The sequence below is a fragment of the Miscanthus floridulus genome, chromosome 8 (genome assembly GCF_019320115.1).
Source record: "Miscanthus floridulus cultivar M001 chromosome 8, ASM1932011v1, whole genome shotgun sequence".
NCBI lineage: Eukaryota > Viridiplantae > Streptophyta > Magnoliopsida > Poales > Poaceae > Miscanthus > Miscanthus floridulus.
In genome coordinates, this window is record NC_089587.1 from 97,632,682 (window position 1) to 97,653,474 (window position 20,793).

Here is a 20,793-nt window from a genome sequence, read left to right on the forward strand (position 1 = left end):
CGTGCTGTGTGATGTGCTATGTGAAAGTGAGCCTGTCGTTGGATCATGGTTGTATCATTGCAGATTTTTCAGGTTGGTGGCGCGACTGTCAGGGCATCAGGGGAGGGCAGCAACAGCTAGCAATGAGACTTGGTGATGGCCTGCCCTATCAATGGTTGTTTTGCTTCCCCTTGAGTTGTTTTCCCCTAACATGCTATGCTCTTATCTAGATTCTGTACAGAATGTTTAATCCTTTGTTACTCCTTTCCTGGCCATAATCTTGATATGTTCTTCTGATGCAGCTGGAGCGTCAGATCCAGGGCTTTTCCCCCAAGAAGTAATCCAGATTGGCGGAATTGATGAAGTTGGCTTTTCCCCCAAGAAGTAATCCAGAGTGGTGGAATTGATGGAGCTGCATGTTGGGATGATGCATACAGTACAGCTTTCAGAGTGGAGGAATTAATGGAAACATGCTCCATGAGCTCCTCACTTGGCTTCTAGCCTTGTACCTTCTAGGAAGTCTGTAATAGCTTAGCAGCAAGATTAGCTGTTGACACTTTTTGTGTCACTGTAATAGTCATTGTCCTAAGTGTATGTGGGGTGGAGAAGCAAAGAATCCTATGGTTAATAATACTAAGAGTCCTTTCTTACTTTGGTGTTTCTTTTGACCCCGGCTGAAGTGCGCTGTTTCTTCTTTTTGTTGTGTTGAGCATGTATTCCTTTTTTCTCTCTTTCTTCGTCTAATAAAAATAACAGCAAAGCTCTTGCCATCCTTTCAAAAAAAAAAAAAAAACTAAGAGTCTGCCGTGATGTGCTATGTGAAATTGAGCCTTCTGTTGGTCATAGTTGTATCATTGCAGCGTTTCATTTCACTGATTTCAGGTTGGTGGCGCGGCGGCAGGTGAGGGGGAGGGCAGCCAGCCAGCCACAGCCAGAGGAGGGAGGATGACTGTTGGTGATGACTGATGACCTGCCCAATCTCCAGGTGACTTGTGCCGTGAATCTGCAGTGCTAGGCATTCCATCATACAGGTGATGACGGTTTGGATTCAGCGCATTGAATTCGTGTGAAGATTTCATGAAAAATCCAGATAGGCAGGCCTAGCCATATCAGTGGCAGAGAGTCCTGGGCGTTTGCATTTGCAGTGTCTTCCCGTTCGGCTGCTCAATTCTCAGCTTGTTTCAGCTTAGTTTCAGCTTATTCTCTCTCATAGAATACTATTGAATCATCCGAAATCATCCAAAATCTGGGCAGTTGTAACAGTCCTGGGGATGCCAATGAATCACCGATCCATCATTTGGCAGCATTGCGTCTGCATTGCACTGCTTCCTGCACTGCACTGCACTGAATGGCATTGGCACTGCATTGTGCCTGTCTCTGTCTGCTGTCTGGTACGTTGCCAGCCTTGGCCGCTTGCGTAGGCTATAGCAAGCCTTTGTTCGGTGTTGCGTTACATCTACTCCTCTTTGGGTTTGGGAGCCGTGGGCCAAATCCGTGCGCATTCTCATTTTTGAGTTGGGCTTGTTTGGTTACACTCTAATACAACCCTATTCGTAGGGTTGGGTTAATCTCCCATCTTAATCCCTCTAGACTGAGTTGGATTAGAGTGTAGCCAAACAAGCTTTTCATTGGTCCTAATACTTCTTGGGTAGAAAACCAACCGATGGCCTAAGATTGGGGAGGTTGTTAAAAAGTTGAACCTTGTTATACGACCCAATCCATCACGAATAACTTGGAGTACCAACCTAAGGTGTATAAACTCCTATCTACTTTCTCTTATGGTTAATATAACTATATACATATATAAAAGTTTATTTTTGAGATAATGGAAATAGATCGTGCTTTGTCTCTTGTGTCCAAGAGAATCAAACCACTACTCACTCTGTCTCTAATGACTGCATATTTCTCTTTTCAAGAAATTGAACTTTTTTTACTAAATTTATAAAAATAGTATCATCATCTGTATGTCCTAATATTGCAGACATGGTGTAGAATCTGACCCTAAAATGAATTAGAATACATGACATGACCATTGATAAATCTACAAACCTATCGTACCCATACGAGTTAGAGCAACACGTGCCCAAGCTCAGTACAAACTTTGATTTCCAAACGAATTGAAACATACAACATGATTGCTAAATAAATCTCCAAACCGTAAGTCGCTCAAGTAACAACACGCCACAAGTTGAACCCATTGGGCAAATAGCTGCTCCTAGAGATATTAGGAAAGAGGAGCATTTTCCACTATAACAACATACAACAATACCTTCTTCAATTTCCTCATTAGCTTGAATTCCCCCCATAGATTTTCTAATGTCCACAACGCTTGAAGAAGAACACAATCAACTTTGTGTACAGATTAATGCTTCAACCATACTAGGTGATAGTGAAGTTTGAAACGAATCTAGAATTCTTTCTCCTGTACTAAATGAAGATTCTGAAGCACCATAGAAACAGGAACAACTAAAACATCCTCTGCTAACTTATATAGGGTACTTGTTTGAGTTACAATTCCACCACAATATTAAATCAAAAATCATTTGTAATATTTTCATAAGATATCTAGATAGTTTTGAATTAGTTTCTTTACTCTCAATTTCTTCCAAGTGCATAGAAAACTGAGATGCTAGCAAGATACATGGATTCTCCTCATGCCCATCCACATCAATGAGTAGTGGTGGTTGATTGTATTGCTATGACTAGCCCATGCAGCGGACTCAACATAGCAATCAAATAAATGAAGGAGATCATTCTCTATTTTACCAATAAGCTCCTTTGTCTTTGTTGGACCATAAATCCCCAAGAAAAAAACTAATAAACTTCACCTTGTAACAAGGATCCAAGATGAGCACAATAAATAGTAAGTTGTTTAGGTCCTTCTTGTCCTCCCAATATTTACTAAAATTCCTCTTCATATGTTCAAACATTTCAACTATGAAGAGATCACTATTTCTAGCAAGTTCATCTAACGAGTGCATTAGAACAAACTCATGAAATAATTCAATTGATGTCACATGTGGAGAACCAGAGAGACACACCGACTTTGTAGAATACCTTCAATAAATAAATGGCATGCCTAGCATTACACCAACAATTCTCATTTGGAGGAAGACTGCCCTCAAACTATGTTTTAAAAATATTTGTTCTCCTTATTTAGCCTTACAAAAGCCTTCTCAAATATAATTGCATTATCCAGCATGAGATATGTAGCATTCCAACTTGCATCTTTGTCTAAAGACAAAGAGTATTTTCCTAGAAATCTTTTCCTTCTTTGCACGTTTCTTGAATTGTTGTAGCCTCGCTGAGGAGAATCTCACAAACATGTGACTGCAATTCTAATTCCGTCAGTTGAATCATTGGTAACCTCTAATCCACTTTTACAATCAAATTTACTATGTGTGCACAACATCTCATGTGTATGAATTCATGCCGCAACACTGTCCCCTCCCATGATTTACTCAAATCCTAAATGTAGTTGATTGCACCATCATCGGATCTAGCATTGCCGACTGTGATAGTGAAAATATGATCTACACCCCACTCAGGCAAACATTATATTCTTCATTTTCTACCTAGGATCTTTCCTTTGTTATCGTCAACCAAGAAAAAGTTTATACTCCTTTGTAACTGCCACCTATCATCATTCCAATGGGTTGTGAGAACCATATAGTTGAGGCTTTTATTTGAACTCTAAGTATTTGTCGTGAGGCTAACAAGTTTCTTCTTTAAAAAAGATTTATCTTTGCATTTTTCTCTAGGAAAATATGCATGGCGAAGGATTTATCAAATATTCAAATACACTCCAAATATTCCATCTAGAACCACAGTTGCAAGAGACGTCATGCGTATTTTCCTAGAGGAAAAGGCAAAGATGATTTTTTTGAAGAAGCAATGTGTCAGCCTCTCCACATATACTTGGAGTTCAAATCAAAACCTCAACTATATGGTTCTCACAACCCATTGAATTGATGACGGATGGCAGTTAGAAAGAAGGACGATTGTAAACTTTTCCTTGATTGACGATCACAAAGGACAAGAGAGACCTTAGGTACAAAAATTTAAAAATCTTTGCTTGAGTGGGGTGTAGATCACATTTTCACTATCACAGTCGACAATGCTAGCTCTAATGATGGTGCAATCAACTACATTAAGGATTTGAATAAATCATAGGTTGCGGCATGAATTTATGCACATGAGATGTTGTGCACACAAAGTAAATATGAATGTAAAAAGTGGATTAGAAGTTACCAATGATTCAATTGACAGAATTAAAATTCCAGTCATGTTTGTGAGATACTCCCAGAGAGTCTACAACAATTCAAGAAATGTGCTAAGAAGGAAAAGATTTCCAGGAAAAGACTCTTGTCTTTTGACATAGACACAAGGTGGAATGCTACATCTCTCATGCTGGATAATGCAATTATATTTGAGAATGCTTTTGCAAGACTAAATAAGGAGAACAAACAGTGAAAATATATTTTGAGGGCCATTTTCCTCTAAATGAGAACAATTGGTGTAATGCAAGGCGTGCCATTTATTTATTGAAGGTATTCTACAAAGTCACAATGTGTCGTCAAGTGGATTCTTTCATGAGTTTGTTCTAATGCACTCAAAGTCAGATGAACTTGCTGGAAATAGTGATCCCTCAATAGTTGGAATGTCTGGACGTATGAAGAAGTTTAGTAAACATTTGGAGGACAAGAAGGATCTGAACAAGTTACTATTTATGCGCTCATCTTGGATCCTCGTTACAAGGTGAAGTTTATTAGTTTTTTCCTTCTTGGGGATTTATATGGTCCAAAACAAAGATAGTAGAGCTTATTGGTAAAATAGAAAGTCATCTCTTTCCTTTTATTTGATTGCTATATATGTTGAGTCCGCTGCATGGGCTAGTCATAGCAATTACAATCAACCACCACTACTCATTGACCTGGATATGAGGTGAAATCCCTCTCTTGCTAGCATCTCATTTCTCTATGCACTTGGAAGAAACTGAGAGTAGAGAAAGCAATACATAATTATCTAGATATCTTGTAGAGAACTGTGAAAAGATTACAAATGATTTTGATTTACTATTGTGGTGGATGTGTAACTCAACAAGTACCCCATACTGTTTAAGTTAGGAAAGAATGTTTTAGCAATTCATGTTTGTACGGTTGCTTCAGAATCTTCATTTAGTATAAGAGAGTACTCTAGATTCACTTTGAACTTCACTATCAGCTAGCATGGTTGAAGCTTTAATCTGTACACAAAGCTAGTTGTGTTCTTCATGCATTGTGGACATTAGAAAAGTTGTGGAGGAAATTCAAGCTTATGAGGAAATTGAAGAAGGTATCGATGTATGTTTTTATAGTGGAAAATGCTGGAGCATAGGAGCCATTAAAATGATGCACAATTTATGACCAGAGCGTGATGCACATTGCATGAACTAGAAGCATATGCCACGTGTTGCTGTGGGAATTGGGAATAAATTGTAAAGAAATTAAACTACATACAATTACTTATTTGAAGGGATAAACTATTATAGATTAATGTCATGGTATAGTATTGCTGATGTGGATAAATAAATGCATGTTAGTGATGAAGTGTATTCCTAACGTGTATATATCATAATTGAACTAGTGGGCTATAATTTCTTCTAAGGCCCCGTTTGACAGAGCTTAGCTTCACTAGTGAAGCTATTTTTTTTAGGTTTCAGCTTTACAAGTAGCTTTCTCGGTAAAGCTAAAGTTGTTTTAGAGACTCATTTGGCAAAACAGTTTTGCATGTAGATTTTCTTTAAACATGCTCTCACATAGTCCTACACACGGTCCACAAGTGTGAGGTGAAGCTGTGAAAAACTACTATTTTTCGCTTCATCCCACCTCATTCTCATGTGAGGCATACATGATAAGATAACGTCTAAGAGTCGGTACTTTGGGCACCGATAATATGGCCGCAGCGGAGCGCGCCGTCCCGTCCTAGTCATGACAAGAGCATCCTGAAGTCCAAGCATCAGTGCCGATGGCACCAGCCAACCAACAACAAAAGCTAACCCAATAATGGGTAACCCAAGAGAAGAAACCCTTGATTTTTCCAGTGCAGAGACCTGCAGGGTGCCGCGTTGAGCTCTGCACTGCACGGCATCCCATCTCTTGGAGTGGACGTCTTCTCCGATCCACCTCACAACTCAGCTAGTACCTCTCTTCGAAGCATTTGCACGGCATCGTCGTGATCCGTTTTTTTTTTTTTTTTTGAGCAACTCGTGGTCTGTGTTGGTAACATGTACTAGTACGTATGGGTTAATTGGGCCGTTCAAGCGTCGCTTTTGCTTCATGGAACGGATAAAAAAGGGATGAGGAATAATGGACCGTCAACGAAGATGGCTTGGGCCGTGATGAGGTTGTCTTTGAGTTATAATGGGCTGTGAATTTCCATGGGTTTCGTGCTGTGCTTTTCCCCACGTAAAAAATGGTACTGCGCTCTGCTTTCAGACTAGGAATACCACCGCCCTGGAAAATTCGGCTTTGGCTGTGTTTAGTTTTTCCCAAAAAGTGCTATACCATCACATCGAATCTTGCGATATGTGCATGGAGCATTAAATATAGACGAAAAAAAAACTAATTGCACAGTTTGGTTGGAAATCGCGAGACGAACGTTTTGAGCCTAATTAGTTCATGATTGAACACTAATTGCCAAATAAAAACAAAAGTGCTACAGTATCTCAATTCCCAAATTTCGCGAACTAAACACAGCCTTTGTCTATCACTCTCCATTGACAGCGTGCAGCAATAAGGCGAAAAGGATCGCTAAAATGATCGATGCATGGGCATGCATGGCCCAAGAAGATGGGCAAGGTCAAAGAAGGTCTCTGCTAAAGTAGCTAGCCGTCAACACTCACCAAGCTGTCCATCTGTGTTCCTAGCCTGGTGGTGGTCCTGTCTCAACTCAGACATGTTTTTCTAGTGTACACTAGTAATATACAAAAACACGCTTATCATAAAATTAAAGGAAATTGTTAAATGTGAAAGCATCGCGCTTGGCAGTTTCCTGGCTAATTGAGATATCACCATTTATTTCTCCCACCTGCTGCCAACGATTTGCTGCGCTCTAGGAACCATGGATTTTGGTATGGTTAACTCAAGCTCCACGTAATCTCGAAGAAGCAGAATGCAAGTGGAGATCATCATTTCAATTCTCTCTTATTGCTGCTAGTTATATTTCGGTTCTGGCAGAAAAAAAAAGGCTAAATCAACCGGCATGGCGCTACCTTGATCACTCGTTGTTGATTGCTAACCTTTACATTTCTTAAGAGGCTGCACCATATGGGTCATCTTGATGAGTGGCCGCCAAAAGGCTCGGTGATGCTACCTCGATCAATATGCACAGCAGAATATATAATATAATATATAGTAGGCTACTCCCTTCATCCCAGAAAGGATTAGTCACCGACTCACCGATCGTTCTCTGCGCCGGCACGTCCCTAGCTGCAGCAGCTAGCAGGAATCCATGACACAAGATCCCAATCTTGCAGACAGGGCAAGGCTCTCTCATGGTAGGGTTGGTGTTCTTTGGTGGACGAACCATGAATAACCCAAGGTTGGAGTGGTTTGTTGGGTTTTCCCAAAACCCAAAGAGAATTTACTGGGTAGACTGGGTAACCAAATCTGACCCACTTAGGTGCCCCTTTGAATCAAGGGATTCTGAGAATTCGGGTAAAAATAATCCCAACAATTTTATTGGATTTCAGGATTCTTAAAAATTGTGAATTAAAATTCCTCTAAAAATTTGGGCTGTTTTGGATGAGATATCAGATATTGTGATTGTGAGATTTTTTCTATCCAGATTCTCAAAAATAGGATTCAAACAGGGCCTTATTACACCCCTACCTGCCCTGTATGATTGTGTGGCTGTGTGTGTGTGTAACAGATGCGCGTATGTGAGACCTCTTTCTTGGGTCTCTCCTAGCCTCCAAGTCTCACTGCCTGCTGCTGCTGGATAGATTGGACGCACCACCTGCAGCGCACCATAACACTGCTTATCCTCTCTCTTCTCTCTCTAGCTCCCTGAAGCAAAGAATCAAGCGTACGTGATCGATGATGTACGAGTACGACAGCATGGACGCGGCGAGGATCATAGCGTATTTCAAGGGCAAGAGCATCCTCATCACCGGCTCAACTGGCTTTCTTGGGAAGAGTATGTTATATGCCGTCTCTCCTGCAAAACTATTAATTAAAGGAGTAGCTAAGTGTAGCTTGCATTGTGTTGTTGTTGAGTTTATCTTGTGTTTTGATTTGCATATGCATACATATAAGTGGCTTGTACATGCATGAATGCAGTTCTTGTGGAGAAGATACTCCGGGTGCAGCCTGATGCAACCAAGATCTATCTTCTTGTACGAGGGAAGGACGCGTCATCTGCAAAGCAACGCGTCCAAGAAGAGGTCATTACTTCACTTTGCTTGCACTTCTCTCTTTGCTTTACAGCGCCTGTTAACCGCGCAGCAGATGCAGTCCTCACTCCGGTCAGGCGGAAGCGGAGGGAGTGTTACAATTTTGAGCGCAACTACGTGGTCTGACACACAGTCACTTACAGGATCGGAATTGGATTAGCATTGCCGGCGTCATTTTCTTTTGAACGAACTCTGCCTTTCAATGGCGCATTTTCTTTTGAACAAACTCATCTGCCTTTCAATTAAGAAGAGAGGTTTTATAGATTTATATACACAAGTGCCAAGGACCAAACATCCGCGAGCAACACACAGGATGGGAGAGAAAAAACATACAGCTCACAAAATAAAACCCCAATTGTGACTAAGGAGGATGCAAACGGTGAGCTCTTTTATTTAGGTCTATATTTTCCTTGATCCTTCCAGCAACTTGGGGACCGTGGCATGAGTTACGTCGAAGATCCTGTGGTTGCGCTCCTTTCATAGGTTCCGCATGGTGTAGATAGCTAGGTCGTTGAACGCTCGCTCGCGTTCTTTGGGCACCGATAGGCGATAGTAGTGTGTTCTCCCACCAATCTGCTAAGGTGTCAGAGTGCTCCCAAGAGAGAACGACTTGAAACCATACTACTTGCGCAAAAGGACATGCCAGGCAATGGTGGTAACTGCTCTCTAGCGGCCCGTTGTACAGAGCACAGGTCTCATGGTGAGGCCATCTCCGATGTGAGAGGTCGTCTGCCGTGAGGATTTTGTTTTAAATAAGATTTAGGTAAAGATATTGCATTTGTTTTCCATGTGTAGCCGCCGAATGATGTATATTTGGTACCGTCGATAAGTGCCTTAGAATTGTGCCCGCCAAATGCACTGCCAGCGCCATGGGAACAAATGTTTAGCATGCAAAACCTCGTAATCTCTATTGAATTAATTATGCTAGCTAGCTCTTCGTTCACTACATACGTACATATTGGTTGACGACCACTACTCGTTCTAAAAAGATACAATTCTAGAATAACAGTACTAGATCAAAAGATACAATTCTAGAATAATATTTGGTCAAATGATCTGAGGTTTTGATCAAATTGATATAAAAACGTAATAAACTTTATCAAATTATTAAAGTATGAGCCATTGTCACTCTCTCCATCAGGCTGTCCCTCACTTCTACCCTTCTTGTCTCTCTTGGTTCATGGCTCTTCTCTGTCTGCTATCTCTCACTTTCATTCCTCCGAAACCCGAGGTAGACTGTACGTATCCTCCTTCAGGAGGACGACGTCAGTCACAAATTGTACATCTAGACTAGAGTTACATTTTTAAGCTCACTACAATTGGCATGAGCAGGTCCAGATGACCGCACAACAATTTATGCATCCACTGCAACACACAAAAACATACCTACTAGTATATATCATTAAATTTGATCTATGGGAAATATATTTCCATAGCATACATAACTGAAGTCATACATGTTCATAGTATTTCCTATAGACTTAATCAAACTCAATTTACTATCAGTGCATGTAGAATGTGTTAGGGCAGCCAAAGATATTTCCAAGTCTACAAGACGACCAAACACGTTTTTGTCATCATATACTATCAGTGCATGTGCATGCATTTCATCCCTAGTCACTGCACCCATATACGTAGGCCGGCATCTCCATCATGTTCCAAAAAGGCGCCACCAGTGACCAGTCCTCTCCGTATCACTTTCTCTCACTACTAGAACCAACCGTCAACGCTCCTTGGACAAAACCAGTTAATGGCCTATACAGTACTCCTTCCTTCCGTCTAAAAAAAGTGTCTCTATGATGTTCGGTTAATTTTTTTTAAAAAATATTATTAGATTTATAGAAAATATTATTAAATAATTATATCTATAAATAAGTTTTACTAAAAACAATATTGATTATGCACCATAAATATTATGACAGCGGCCAAGCTAGTGACCAGTGATAGCAGCAAATAGTCCAGCACTCTTACCCGTCGTGTTCATCAGTAATGGCCACACAGAGTACCCGGTCACTTCTCATCATCAAGCTAGCTAGCTACTCCACCCAAAATTGAATTGAATGATGATGAGACATGTGGATGGTTGGTTTCATATACGTACTCCAATAATGCTAGCTATTACATTCTCGTTCCGGCAACGGGAATGCGAACATGGCTGCTAATCTCTAGACATGCAAGGTAGGTTGGTCACGAGCCCGCAAATAAGTTTAATTTTTGCTAGCTGGTATAATCAGCAAAATTTAGTTTATTCGTAGGTTCGCTGATAACTTTCCTAGAGTACTCATTCCAGACGAATGCAGTTCCAGGTTTTGGAGAATGTTTTAGAAAAAAATATATAAATGTTTATGCCTTCAATTAGATATACTATGAAAGTACATTTCATAATCAATCTAATTTATCAATATCATAATGTTTATAATTTTATATAGATTTAATTAAACTTAAAATTATTTGACTCCTCGAGGTGAAAATTATATCCTTTTTAAAACTGGTGGGAGGGAGTATATATATACGCTGCGTATATTGGCTCCAAAAATTATATTTAGCAAGGGATAGTTGCCACCCAACAACTAAGGGCCTGTTTAGATTCCAAAAAAAATTGCGCAGTATCCGTCACATCGAATCTTGCGGGACATGCATGAAGTACTAAATATAGACGGAAAAAAACTAATTACACAGTTGGTCGAGAAATCGCGAGACAAAACTTTTGAACCTAATTAGTCCATAATTAGACACTAATTACCAAATACAAACGAAATGCTACAGTGAGCCAAAATCCAAAATTTTTTGCATCTAAACGGGGCCTAAGAATGGCCAACGACCTAGTCCAAATATAGCTAGCTAGTTTTTTTTATTACTATTAGCTAATAGCTTTCTATTTATTCTGTAAGTTGTAAGAGCAAGGCTAATAATACAGTTGGCCTACCTGTTGTAAGGATATTTGCAGCCTTCTTCCAGCCCACCCATCTAGTAGTTAGCTCTTCACTATTAATATATAACATACTTGTCTCTCTCACAAATTTTTTTTGTTCTTGTATTTAAGCCAGCTGTAGGCTTACAACGCGCTTCTCTTCTCTCTCCTCTCCTTTCTCTTCCACCTCAGCATTTAGCCGGCTGTAGCTTCTAAGTTTGTGACAAGTATGTCCCGTAGGCCACACTGGTGATGAACTAATGGTGATGGTACGATGAAAATGTTATGTTGTTAAATAACTCTCTTATGATTTACTCATATAGTCTTATGTGAATTGATTATTTGGAATTAATCACTGAAGTTTGTTATATTAGTTTCTGTTTTTTTTTTATTTTTCTAAAACCAGTAAATGGCTTAGCTACCGCTATAGCTAGCTAAATCTGTTCTTAGCTGTTGAAGACAACCGCTAAGAGGCTTAGCCCTTTATTTTTTTTTAGAAATGACAGCAAAAGCTTTGCCGTAGATGATGTCCCCAGGCAAGGCAACCATCTTCTCCTGCAACCAACTGGGATAAAAACCCAAACTACACAGCCCAACTATCGGAAAAACAAACACCAATACAAGAGAGGCGCAAACTGTCACTGTCCAGCAACCACTGAAACTGACTGCAACTACCGGACTACTGGAGCACCGCTGGTTCTTGCACGGGGGCCATCAGGCCATGGCCGCACGGTACTGGAATAATAATGTCATCCTTATTCCCCTTTTAAAACTGATTTTTTTATGACTTGTGTAGATATGATGTCTCGTTGGACGTGAACGTGATGGGGGTGAAGCACCTCTGCCACTTTGCTCAGCAGTGCGCCAACCTCAAGATGTTCATGCATGTCTCCACTGGTCAGTAGAACTCCCAATTAATCAGTGATCTAAATCTCCGGCTAAAGTATTTAATGGATGGCTTCTCAAACAGCTAAACAGTGGAGTTAAATGAAGCATAGCAGGCTATAGAGGCAAAAATTATACATGGACACAAATACAATAGTTTGATCTATTTCAATTTTCAAATAGCTATAGTCAATCATAGCGGCAACTGTAAATGGAGATTTAAAACCTTGCTCCCAATAAAAGACGAAGCAAGAAGAGAGAGCGCCAGGTCAATTAATCTTACTGACGGCTGATCCACTTTCGGATGATTTTGGTTGATTTTGGATGATTCAATAGTGTTCTGTGAGAGAGAATAAGCTGAAATAAGGTGAAAGAAGCCGGAAGTAGTTCAGCCGAACAGGCTGATTAACTTTGCATTGGTCTATGTTTGCAGCTTATGTCTGCGGCGACAGGGACGGGCTCCACCTGGAGAAGCCCATCAAGCCCGGCGAGTCGCTGTGTGAGGGAAGGTACCTCGACGTCGACGCCGAGTTGCAGCTCGTCAGGGAAGCCAAGAAGGAGCTCATGGACGCCAACGATGAGGAGCGCAAGAAGACAGAGAGGAAGGCCATGAAGGAGCTGGGCATCCAGAGGGCTCGCCACTTTGGGTGGTCCAACACGTACGTCTTCACCAAGGCCATGGGGGAGATGCTGCTGGGGCAGCTCCGCGGCGACATGCCTGTGGTGCCTGTGGTGGTCATGCGCCCCAGCGTCATCACTAGTGTCCGGGCGGACCCGCTGCCGGGGTGGATGCAGGGCATGCGCACCATCGACACGCTCATCATCGGCTACGCCAAGCAGAACCTGTCCTGCTTCCTCGGCGACCTCAGCGTGGTCGTGGATGTCATCCCGGGGGACATGGTGGCCAACGCGATGATGGCGGCCATGGTGGCGCACTCGGAGGAGAAGGCCGCGGAGGCGGTGCCGGTGTACCACGTCACCTCGTCGCTGCGCAACCCAGTCAGCTACTCCGTTCTGTACGAGTCCGGCCGCCGGCACTTCTACCAGAACCCGCGCGTGGGGAAGGACGGCAAGGTCATCCCCACCAGGGAGATGCGCTTCTTCCCCACAATCGCGCAGTTCTACCTCTACATGTTGTTCACCTTCAAGCTGCCGCTAGAGGTCAGACAAGTGATAGTATTGTATATATACTCCCTCTAATTCAGAATAATTAATAATAGAGTAAAATGCACTGTAGGTCCTCAAACTATTGGCTCCTTCCCATCTACGTCCTCAAACTATCAAACCAACTATCAAGGTCCCTGATCTATTTCCGCGGCACACGCACGGTCCAGATGCAGCCACGTCAGCCACATAATCCGACGTGGCCGTGCCAGAGTGGCAGATGAAGGGCGAGGTCATCGCATTTTATCAAAAACCCCTCACGAACGTTGTCTTCCTTACTTTCAACTGCAGCCACCCTCTCCCCCAATCTCTGTCAGCCGAGAGAAGGCAAGGGCGGGCCGGGGCGGCGGCGAACTCGCGGGCAGGGAGAGATCACGAGGGCGGGCCGGGGCTGCGGCGAACTCGCGGCCCCACCAACGTCGGTGTCAACGAGCTCCGCGGTGGGTGCCGCCCGGCCGCACAAATTGCGGCGCGGCGGCACCATGGCAGGGCGTCGACGATTGAAAGGGGAGCTGGCTCCAACTTATGGTAAGTGCCCTAGAGCTGTATCCTATACTCAATGCTATCTGTGCCAGATCAATTTGGAGGCGTAGTAGTTGGTCTGGTAGGCTTGCTTGATATGCTCCGATTCGGTGCTTAATTTTAGGGTTGTTTTTCGTTCTTTAGGGCCTGACGATGAAGAGTTTTCTGTGGAAGTGCATCATAATGGATTTTTCTGTGGGTCTGGTGTTGATCGAGTGTACCTCGATGGCAAGGTCGATTGGTTCGACAATATCAAAGTGCAGTACTGGTCTTTTAATGCAGTAGATGAGATATCAGTGGTGCTAGGTTATGATCTGGGTGTTCCAGTGTGGTGGTTGTTGCCTGAGCAGGACTTGTCAACCGGTTTGCGTTTGATTGCATCAGATAAAGAAGCACAGATAATGAAGCAAGTTGCATTTAAGGTCAAGAATTATGTGCTTTATATGGACCATTACAATACTGTTGATGGCAACAACTAGGAGGACATTGTGTACAACCCAATTGTAACCTTACCCAAAGTGATTAGTCCTTCAAAGGTGCCTGCCCCTGCTAGGACAGAATGTGCTGATGCTGATGACAGTGAATGCAGTTCAGATGTTGATTTTGTTGACAGTGACTATGCAGTTCGAGATGATGATGATGACCTTTTTTGTGATGATGTTGATGAAAGTGTGGTTGATGATGGTGCTGCAAAGAGGATAATGGTCAGAGCAGGGAGGAAAAGATTTGGCCCAGTAGACAATGAACCAGTAGGCAAAGAATGGGATGAGTTGGACTCTGATGAAGAATAATTAGAGCTACCAGAATCTGGTGAAGAGGGTAGGGCTGGGCAGAACATGAGAAGTTTCAGACCTGAAGATTTACAGAACCCAATTTTCAAAGTTGGCATGAAGTTTGATTCAGTAGAGATGCTTAGAAAGGCAATTACTGAATATAGTATCAAGAATAGAGTGGAGATAAAGATGCCCAAGAATGATAGGACTAGAATCAAAGCTCATTGTGATGAAGAATGTCCATGGTACTTGTATGCTTCAGAAGACAAAAGGGTAGACTGTTTTGTCATTAAGACTTATGTTGGGACTCACACATGTCAGAAAAAATGGGTATTGAAAAGGTGTACTGCAAAATGGCTTGCCAACAAATATGTAGAGAGGTTCAGAGCTGATGAGAAGATGAGTTTGTCAAATTTTGCAAAGACAGTGCAGCTGGAGTTAAATTTGACCCCATCCAGGAACAAATTATCTAGAGCTAGAAGACTGGCTTGGAACTTGATATATGGAGATGAAGTGCAGCAGTACACTGAGTTGTGGGACTATGGGCAGGAACTTAGGAAGACAAATCCAGGAAGCACTTTGTATTTGAAATTGCTTGATGGTTGTTTCAGTTCATTGTATTTCTCATTGGATGCATGCAAGAGGGGTTTTTTAAGTGGATGCAGACCTGTTATATGTCTTGATGGTTTCCACATCAAGACTAAATTTGGGGGGTCAGTTGCTAACTGCTGTAGGAATAGATCCTAATGATTGTATATTTCCTATTGCAATGGCAGTGGTTGAGGTGGAGTGTCTTGCTTCTTGGAAGTGGTTCCTAGAGCACTTGAAAGAAGATCTAGGAATAGAAAATACTACACCTTGGACCATCATGACAGATAAACAGAAAGGTTTAATCCCTGCTGTTCAGCAAACCTTTTCTAACTCTGAACATAGGTTTTGTGTTAGGCACCTCTACTCCAACTTCCAGGGGCAGTTCAAAGGGGAAAACCTGAAGAATCAGCTTTGGGCTTGTGCAAGGGCAAGTACAGTGCCAAGATGGAATCAAGAGATGGACAAAATGAAACTACTCAACAAAGATGCCCATGCTTGGTTAGAGAAAATGGCCCCAAACACTTGGGTTAGGGCATTTTTTAGTGAGTACCCAAAACGTGATATTTTGCTGAACAATACCTGTGAAGTGTTTAACAGGTACATTTTAGAAGCTAGAGAACTTCCTATCTTAAGCATGCTGCAAAGGATCAAGGGACAGCTCATGGCCAGACACTACAACAAACAAAAAGAAGTGCAAGAGAAATGGGGAGGGATGCTGATCTGTCCAAAGATCAGGAAGAAATTGGCAAGACATGCAGAGATGGCCAACACATGCTATGTAATACCAAGTGGGAGTGGTGTATTTGAGGTTCATGACAGGGAGTGGCAATTTAATGTAGACATTGGAGGAAGGCATTGCGATTGCAAGAGGTGGAGCTTGACAGGTATACCCTGCAGTCATGCAATTTCTTGCCTGAGGCATGAGAGGATACCTGAGGAGTCAGTGCTGCCCTGGTGTTACTCTACTGAAGCTTTTAAGAAGGCATATGGATGCTACATTCACCCATGCAATGACAAGTCCACTTGGGAAAAGGTTGGTGGCCCACAAGTTCAACCACCTGTGTATGAAAAAAGGGTTGGAAGGCCACCTAAAGCTAGAAGGAAAGCAGCACATGAAGTTGGTGGACCAAATGGACCAAGACTAACCAAACATGGAGTAACCATGCATTGTAGTCACTGTGGAGAACCTGGGCACAACTCAGCAACCTGTGAGAGAAAGAAAGCAGGAGAACCAGCAGTGAAAAAATCAAGGAAGAAAGCTAGTCCATCTGTGCTAGATCAACATTCCAGCCAACAACCTGCCACTGTCCAGGTTTGTGCAAAACCAACCAAATGCTTAATTGGATGACATTATATGAAACTCATTTGTAACTTTCTTTAGGAGATGAACCTGCAAGAAAGTGTAACACAACCACTTATGTCAACTTTGGAGAACCCAATGGTGTCACAACTGCAAGATGAGGCAACACCTTCTTCCTAGCTCCTAGCACTATTTTTTTCTCCTTTGTAAGACTAATAATTGAATCCTATTGTTGCAGGCTGCCCAAGCTGTGAGGCAAACTGCAGTGAGGCAACCTATTCCAGATTGTGCCTACATCAGCTCCAATCTCCCACCAGCAAGACACATGCCACTTACAACAGCATCCAAGATTGTGAGGGCCAGCAGGGTACCTACAGAGAAGAAGAAGGCAGCCAAGGCCAAATCCAAGTCCAAGAAAGGGACAAATGGAGAGAAGTGAAGACAGTGTGGTGTCTTACTTTTGTGTAGCAGCTACTGTTTCTTTTGTACAGCAGCAATGGCTGCCTTTTGTCAAGCAGCTAAACTTGCCTTTTGTGCAGTGATCATAGATATATAGATCATTTGCAATGCAAACAGTAGGGTGGTAGAAGGAATGGCCTAAACTATGGTATGTAACTGCAGTGACTGATGGTCAAAGAACTAATGGCCTAAGCTATGATATGTAACTGCAGTGACTGATTTGACAATGAAATTCCAGTGATCTGGTCTATGTCACTATGTTATCAACTTCTGTCATTTGCTGCAAGAGAATTGCATAAAAGCTAATTGAAACATACTTGCATTGATACAAACTCATATTCCATTCATTGAACATGAACATGGTTATTACAGCTTGTAAACTGAAACATACTTGAACACATGGTTCAGTAGAGGTACTAAGCTGCCACTTCTACTTGAAAAACATGGTTATTACACCTAGAACAAGAAAAACAGCAGCAACTACAAGGCACACTGCTACAATTTTTCCTAGGTCTACCAACTTCTGTAGCTTTTCAGCTACTCTATCACTTCCATTCTTCAGAGACACTACATCAGCAAGCAAAGGTGTCAATTCAGTCTTGTTTGCTTCCACTACTCCCTCTAAGTGTCCAATTGCAATCTTGATCTGCTCAACTTCATTCATGGAATCCTCCTGCCTAATGCCGGCGTCAGTAGTCCCTCTCTTCTCCACCAATCCCTTGGCAATCAGCAGCTTCTCATACTTGTCGGCAAACAAATACCAAGGGCAAGTTGTAGAGTCCTGCAATTTGTACAGTAAGACTACAACAAGAGTATCATCGCTGTTGAACAGGGAGGGAACAATTGAAGAGGTCGGCACTTGCATCTCTCTCATGGAGCCGGCACTTGAAGAAGATGGCCCCCGGGACCTTAGATCCTGGACCTGAAGTGAGCTTGAGGATCTCCTCGCCGCATTTAGGGCACGGCACAAGGGGCAGCCCAGTGCGCGTGCCCAATCTCAGGGGCCCAACCCTCTGTGCGGATGACGAGCTACCGAGCGACATCGCTGACTGCGTGGAGGCGCTGCGGACCGAAGAATGCGGGCGCGGGCGGCCGGACCGGAGATAGCGGCCGCGGGCGGCGAGCAGCAAGCGGCGGGCGGCGAGCAGCCTGAAGAAGATTGGGGAAGAGAAGGCCGGAGTACCAACTAATGAACAGAACATTGGCGGGGGCTTTTCTGCTAAATTGGCATGACCTCGCCCTTCATCTGCCACTCTGGCACGGCCACGTCGGATTATGTGGCTGACGTGGCTGCATCTGGACACTGCGTGTGCCGCGGAAATAAATCAGGGACCTAGATAGTTGGTTTAATAGTTTGAGGACGTAGATGGAAAGGAGCCAATAGTTTGAGGACCTACAGTGCATTTTACTCTTAATAATATAATGTAAGTATGCCTTTCAAAAGATTGACCAAATAGCAACTGACAAAACAATTATTAGACATATATTAATAGAAAAGAGGCAAGGTAATATGCCATAACAAAGAATTACAAGGCCACAACTACTACACAAACAACACAAAACCACCTCGACACCAGCATACAAAACCCCATGCAAACTGCACTCCATAACAAGAGGAAAGAAATGGGCAGAGGGTTCCTTTCAGCGATGCCTCTGGTACCTAGATTCATTAGGCCTTATTTAGATACACTCATCAACCTCAATTGACATGTATTGAGATGGATTAGGATGAAAAATAATTTTCACCCCAATCAAATCCAACGCACATGAAATAAGGTGGTAAATACGAATGCAGCCAAAAACCCTATATAAAATTTGACAATTAATATTTAATCATGTTGTTTTAAAATGTTACTACGTTTTTATAGAAATTGCTAGCTAGTCACACCTTATATTATAGGTCATGTGTCTGTGTCCTAGCTAGACGTCCTACAACCTACATTTATGGTCTATTTGTTTGGGCTTTTTAGGAGCTTTTGGACCACAACTTTAGGGCATTTCAAAAGGCAAAAAGCTCTCGGAAGCCAAAAGCAGAGCTCCTCAAAGTGAGTTTTTGGGCTTTTGGCTCGTGGGAGCCTTTTGGCTTTTGGAAGGTCCCAAAGTTAAGCTGAAACAAACAGGGGCCTAGAATTGGAGGGGAAAATAAATTAAATGTCTTTATTGTGCTTATTACTAATAATTGAGTCTAGTGCGTGCGTGTTTAGCGTCTGCGTCTATACTTGTGTGTTTCGCAAAAAAAAATCTAGTTGTCTGATTTGTCCCCATCACTCAAGTGAGCTAATGTGCACTGTAGATTCTGCACTTAGTGAATCTGCTGCTTTGTGGGCTCTTCTCGCGGCTCTACAACGACCTCAACCGCAAGTACAAGTTTGTGATGCATCTTCTTGACGTCTATGGCCCCTTTGCCTTCTTCAACGGATGGTAATTAATTACCCGTTACCTCCATTGTTATATTATATAAAAAAGTTAACGTTTCCTATATATATATATACTTTTTATTGCCCGGTGATGAAGCTTTGATGACATGAACTTGGAGCGGTTGAGGTTGACGATGGTGATGAAGACCCCTGAAGATCACATGTTCAATTTCGACCCCAAGACCATCGACTGGGACCATTACTTCACTAGAATCCACATCCCTGGTGTTCTCAAGTATTTGTGCAAGTGAAGCCTCCCTTTTGAAGCTACTTCGCCTTCATCTTGTGTAAAAAAGAAAGCTCTTAACCAGTCTCGACTAAGGAGGCAGCTTATTATATATCTCATTATAAACTTGTAATCTCTGTCTGTGTGTCAATGTCTCAATGATAATAAAAAAGGACGATATGAAATGCCAGTCTTTGTTTGTTTCAAAAAAAAAATGTCAGTCTTTGATGCTAATCAAATTGAGAAACAAAGCTTAGGGTCTATTTGGTTGAGCTATGGCTATAAGGAAAAGTTGTTGTGGGCTATGACTTGTGGAAAAGCTAAAAGCTATTTGGTTGAAACAAGTATAAATTATACCTCCTATCTTTTCTCCTATCTTTATCTCTCTTGAAACAATTCCACCCATTTTGAAAAGCAACGAAAAGCTAAAAGAAGGGTCTAATTAAGGTGCTTTTAAAAATGTACTACGGAACTTCTTCTAAAAAAGCAGCCTCCAAAAGCAACCCCTTTGGTTGGGCTTTTGGCCAAAAACCCAACCAAACAGATCCTTAATAAAAAAGGAACGTGATCTAATTGAAAAAAATAGGCCAACCTAGAAGAAACTATACAATTTTTCATTAAGAAGAAAAAGACACACATGAATTTAAGTCCAAGAGGATTCAAATCTGAGTGGTTGGATGCATGACCACATCTACCACCCAATCATCCATGCACATATTCGAGTTTTCTTGAACTCGAATTTGGGTACACTACTATAGAAATTATTTTTAAAGACACCTACCTTTTTGCGTTGATGTGGCTCTATCGAATTCTGTCTCTAAATATGGTTAATGAGTTTGTCTACCTCTAGAAATTGATTTTTAGAGACAACTGTATATTTTTAGAGGCGGTTCGACTTGCTAGCCATATCTAGAAAGAGAGACATTGCTAGATCAGTTAGTTGATAATTTAGCTCGCCCCTAAAAATATGCAGAGCATAGCGAAATTCGTAACTTTTTCAAATCAAGTCGAATAAAGATAAACTTTGGTCCTTTTTAGCATGGTTCTGCGTGCACTACTCCACTGCAACAACCGGAGCACCAAAACCTAGCTCCGCGTCCATACAGGTAAAACGACTCCAACTCCTCTACTC

At 42.1% G+C, this 20,793-nt stretch overlaps 1 protein-coding gene and 1 pseudogene across 4 annotated transcripts; both read left to right on the forward strand.

Annotated features, from left to right (window-relative positions):
* The first annotated feature begins 7,909 nt into the window (after positions 1-7,909).
* LOC136473038 (fatty acyl-CoA reductase 1-like) lies at positions 7,910-19,798 on the forward strand. Of its 4 annotated transcripts, none has more exons than XM_066470737.1 (6): positions 7,910-8,157; positions 8,301-8,404; positions 12,121-12,221; positions 12,643-13,370; positions 13,665-13,901; positions 14,040-14,158. In XM_066470737.1, the coding sequence occupies exons 2-5, from the start codon at positions 8,334-8,336 to the stop codon at positions 13,875-13,877; spliced, it is 1,113 nt and encodes a 370-aa protein (XP_066326834.1). In that variant the 5' UTR covers positions 7,910-8,157; positions 8,301-8,333; the 3' UTR covers positions 13,878-13,901; positions 14,040-14,158. The 4 variants fall into 4 exon arrangements, with proteins under 4 accessions (XP_066326834.1, XP_066326835.1, XP_066326832.1 ...); XM_066470735.1 differs by lacking the exons at positions 13,665-13,901; positions 14,040-14,158 and adding exons at positions 19,312-19,439; positions 19,533-19,798 and having other exon boundaries at positions 8,000-8,157; XM_066470738.1 differs by lacking the exons at positions 13,665-13,901; positions 14,040-14,158 and adding an exon at positions 13,447-13,613.
* LOC136473037 (uncharacterized) lies at positions 14,732-17,170 on the forward strand (annotated as a pseudogene).
* Positions 19,799-20,793: the final 995 nt, after the last annotated feature.

Coding starts and splice junctions, on each gene's coding strand:
- LOC136473038 (XM_066470735.1), top strand. CDS start 8,334: ATGCAACCAAGATCTATCTTCTTGTACGAGGGAAGGACGCGTCATCTG. Junction 13,371..19,311: donor CCTTCAAGCTGCCGCTAGAG/GTCAGACAAGTG, acceptor TGTGCACTGTAG/ATTCTGCACTTAGTGAATCT. Junction 19,440..19,532: donor TTTGCCTTCTTCAACGGATG/GTAATTAATTAC, acceptor CCGGTGATGAAG/CTTTGATGACATGAACTTGG.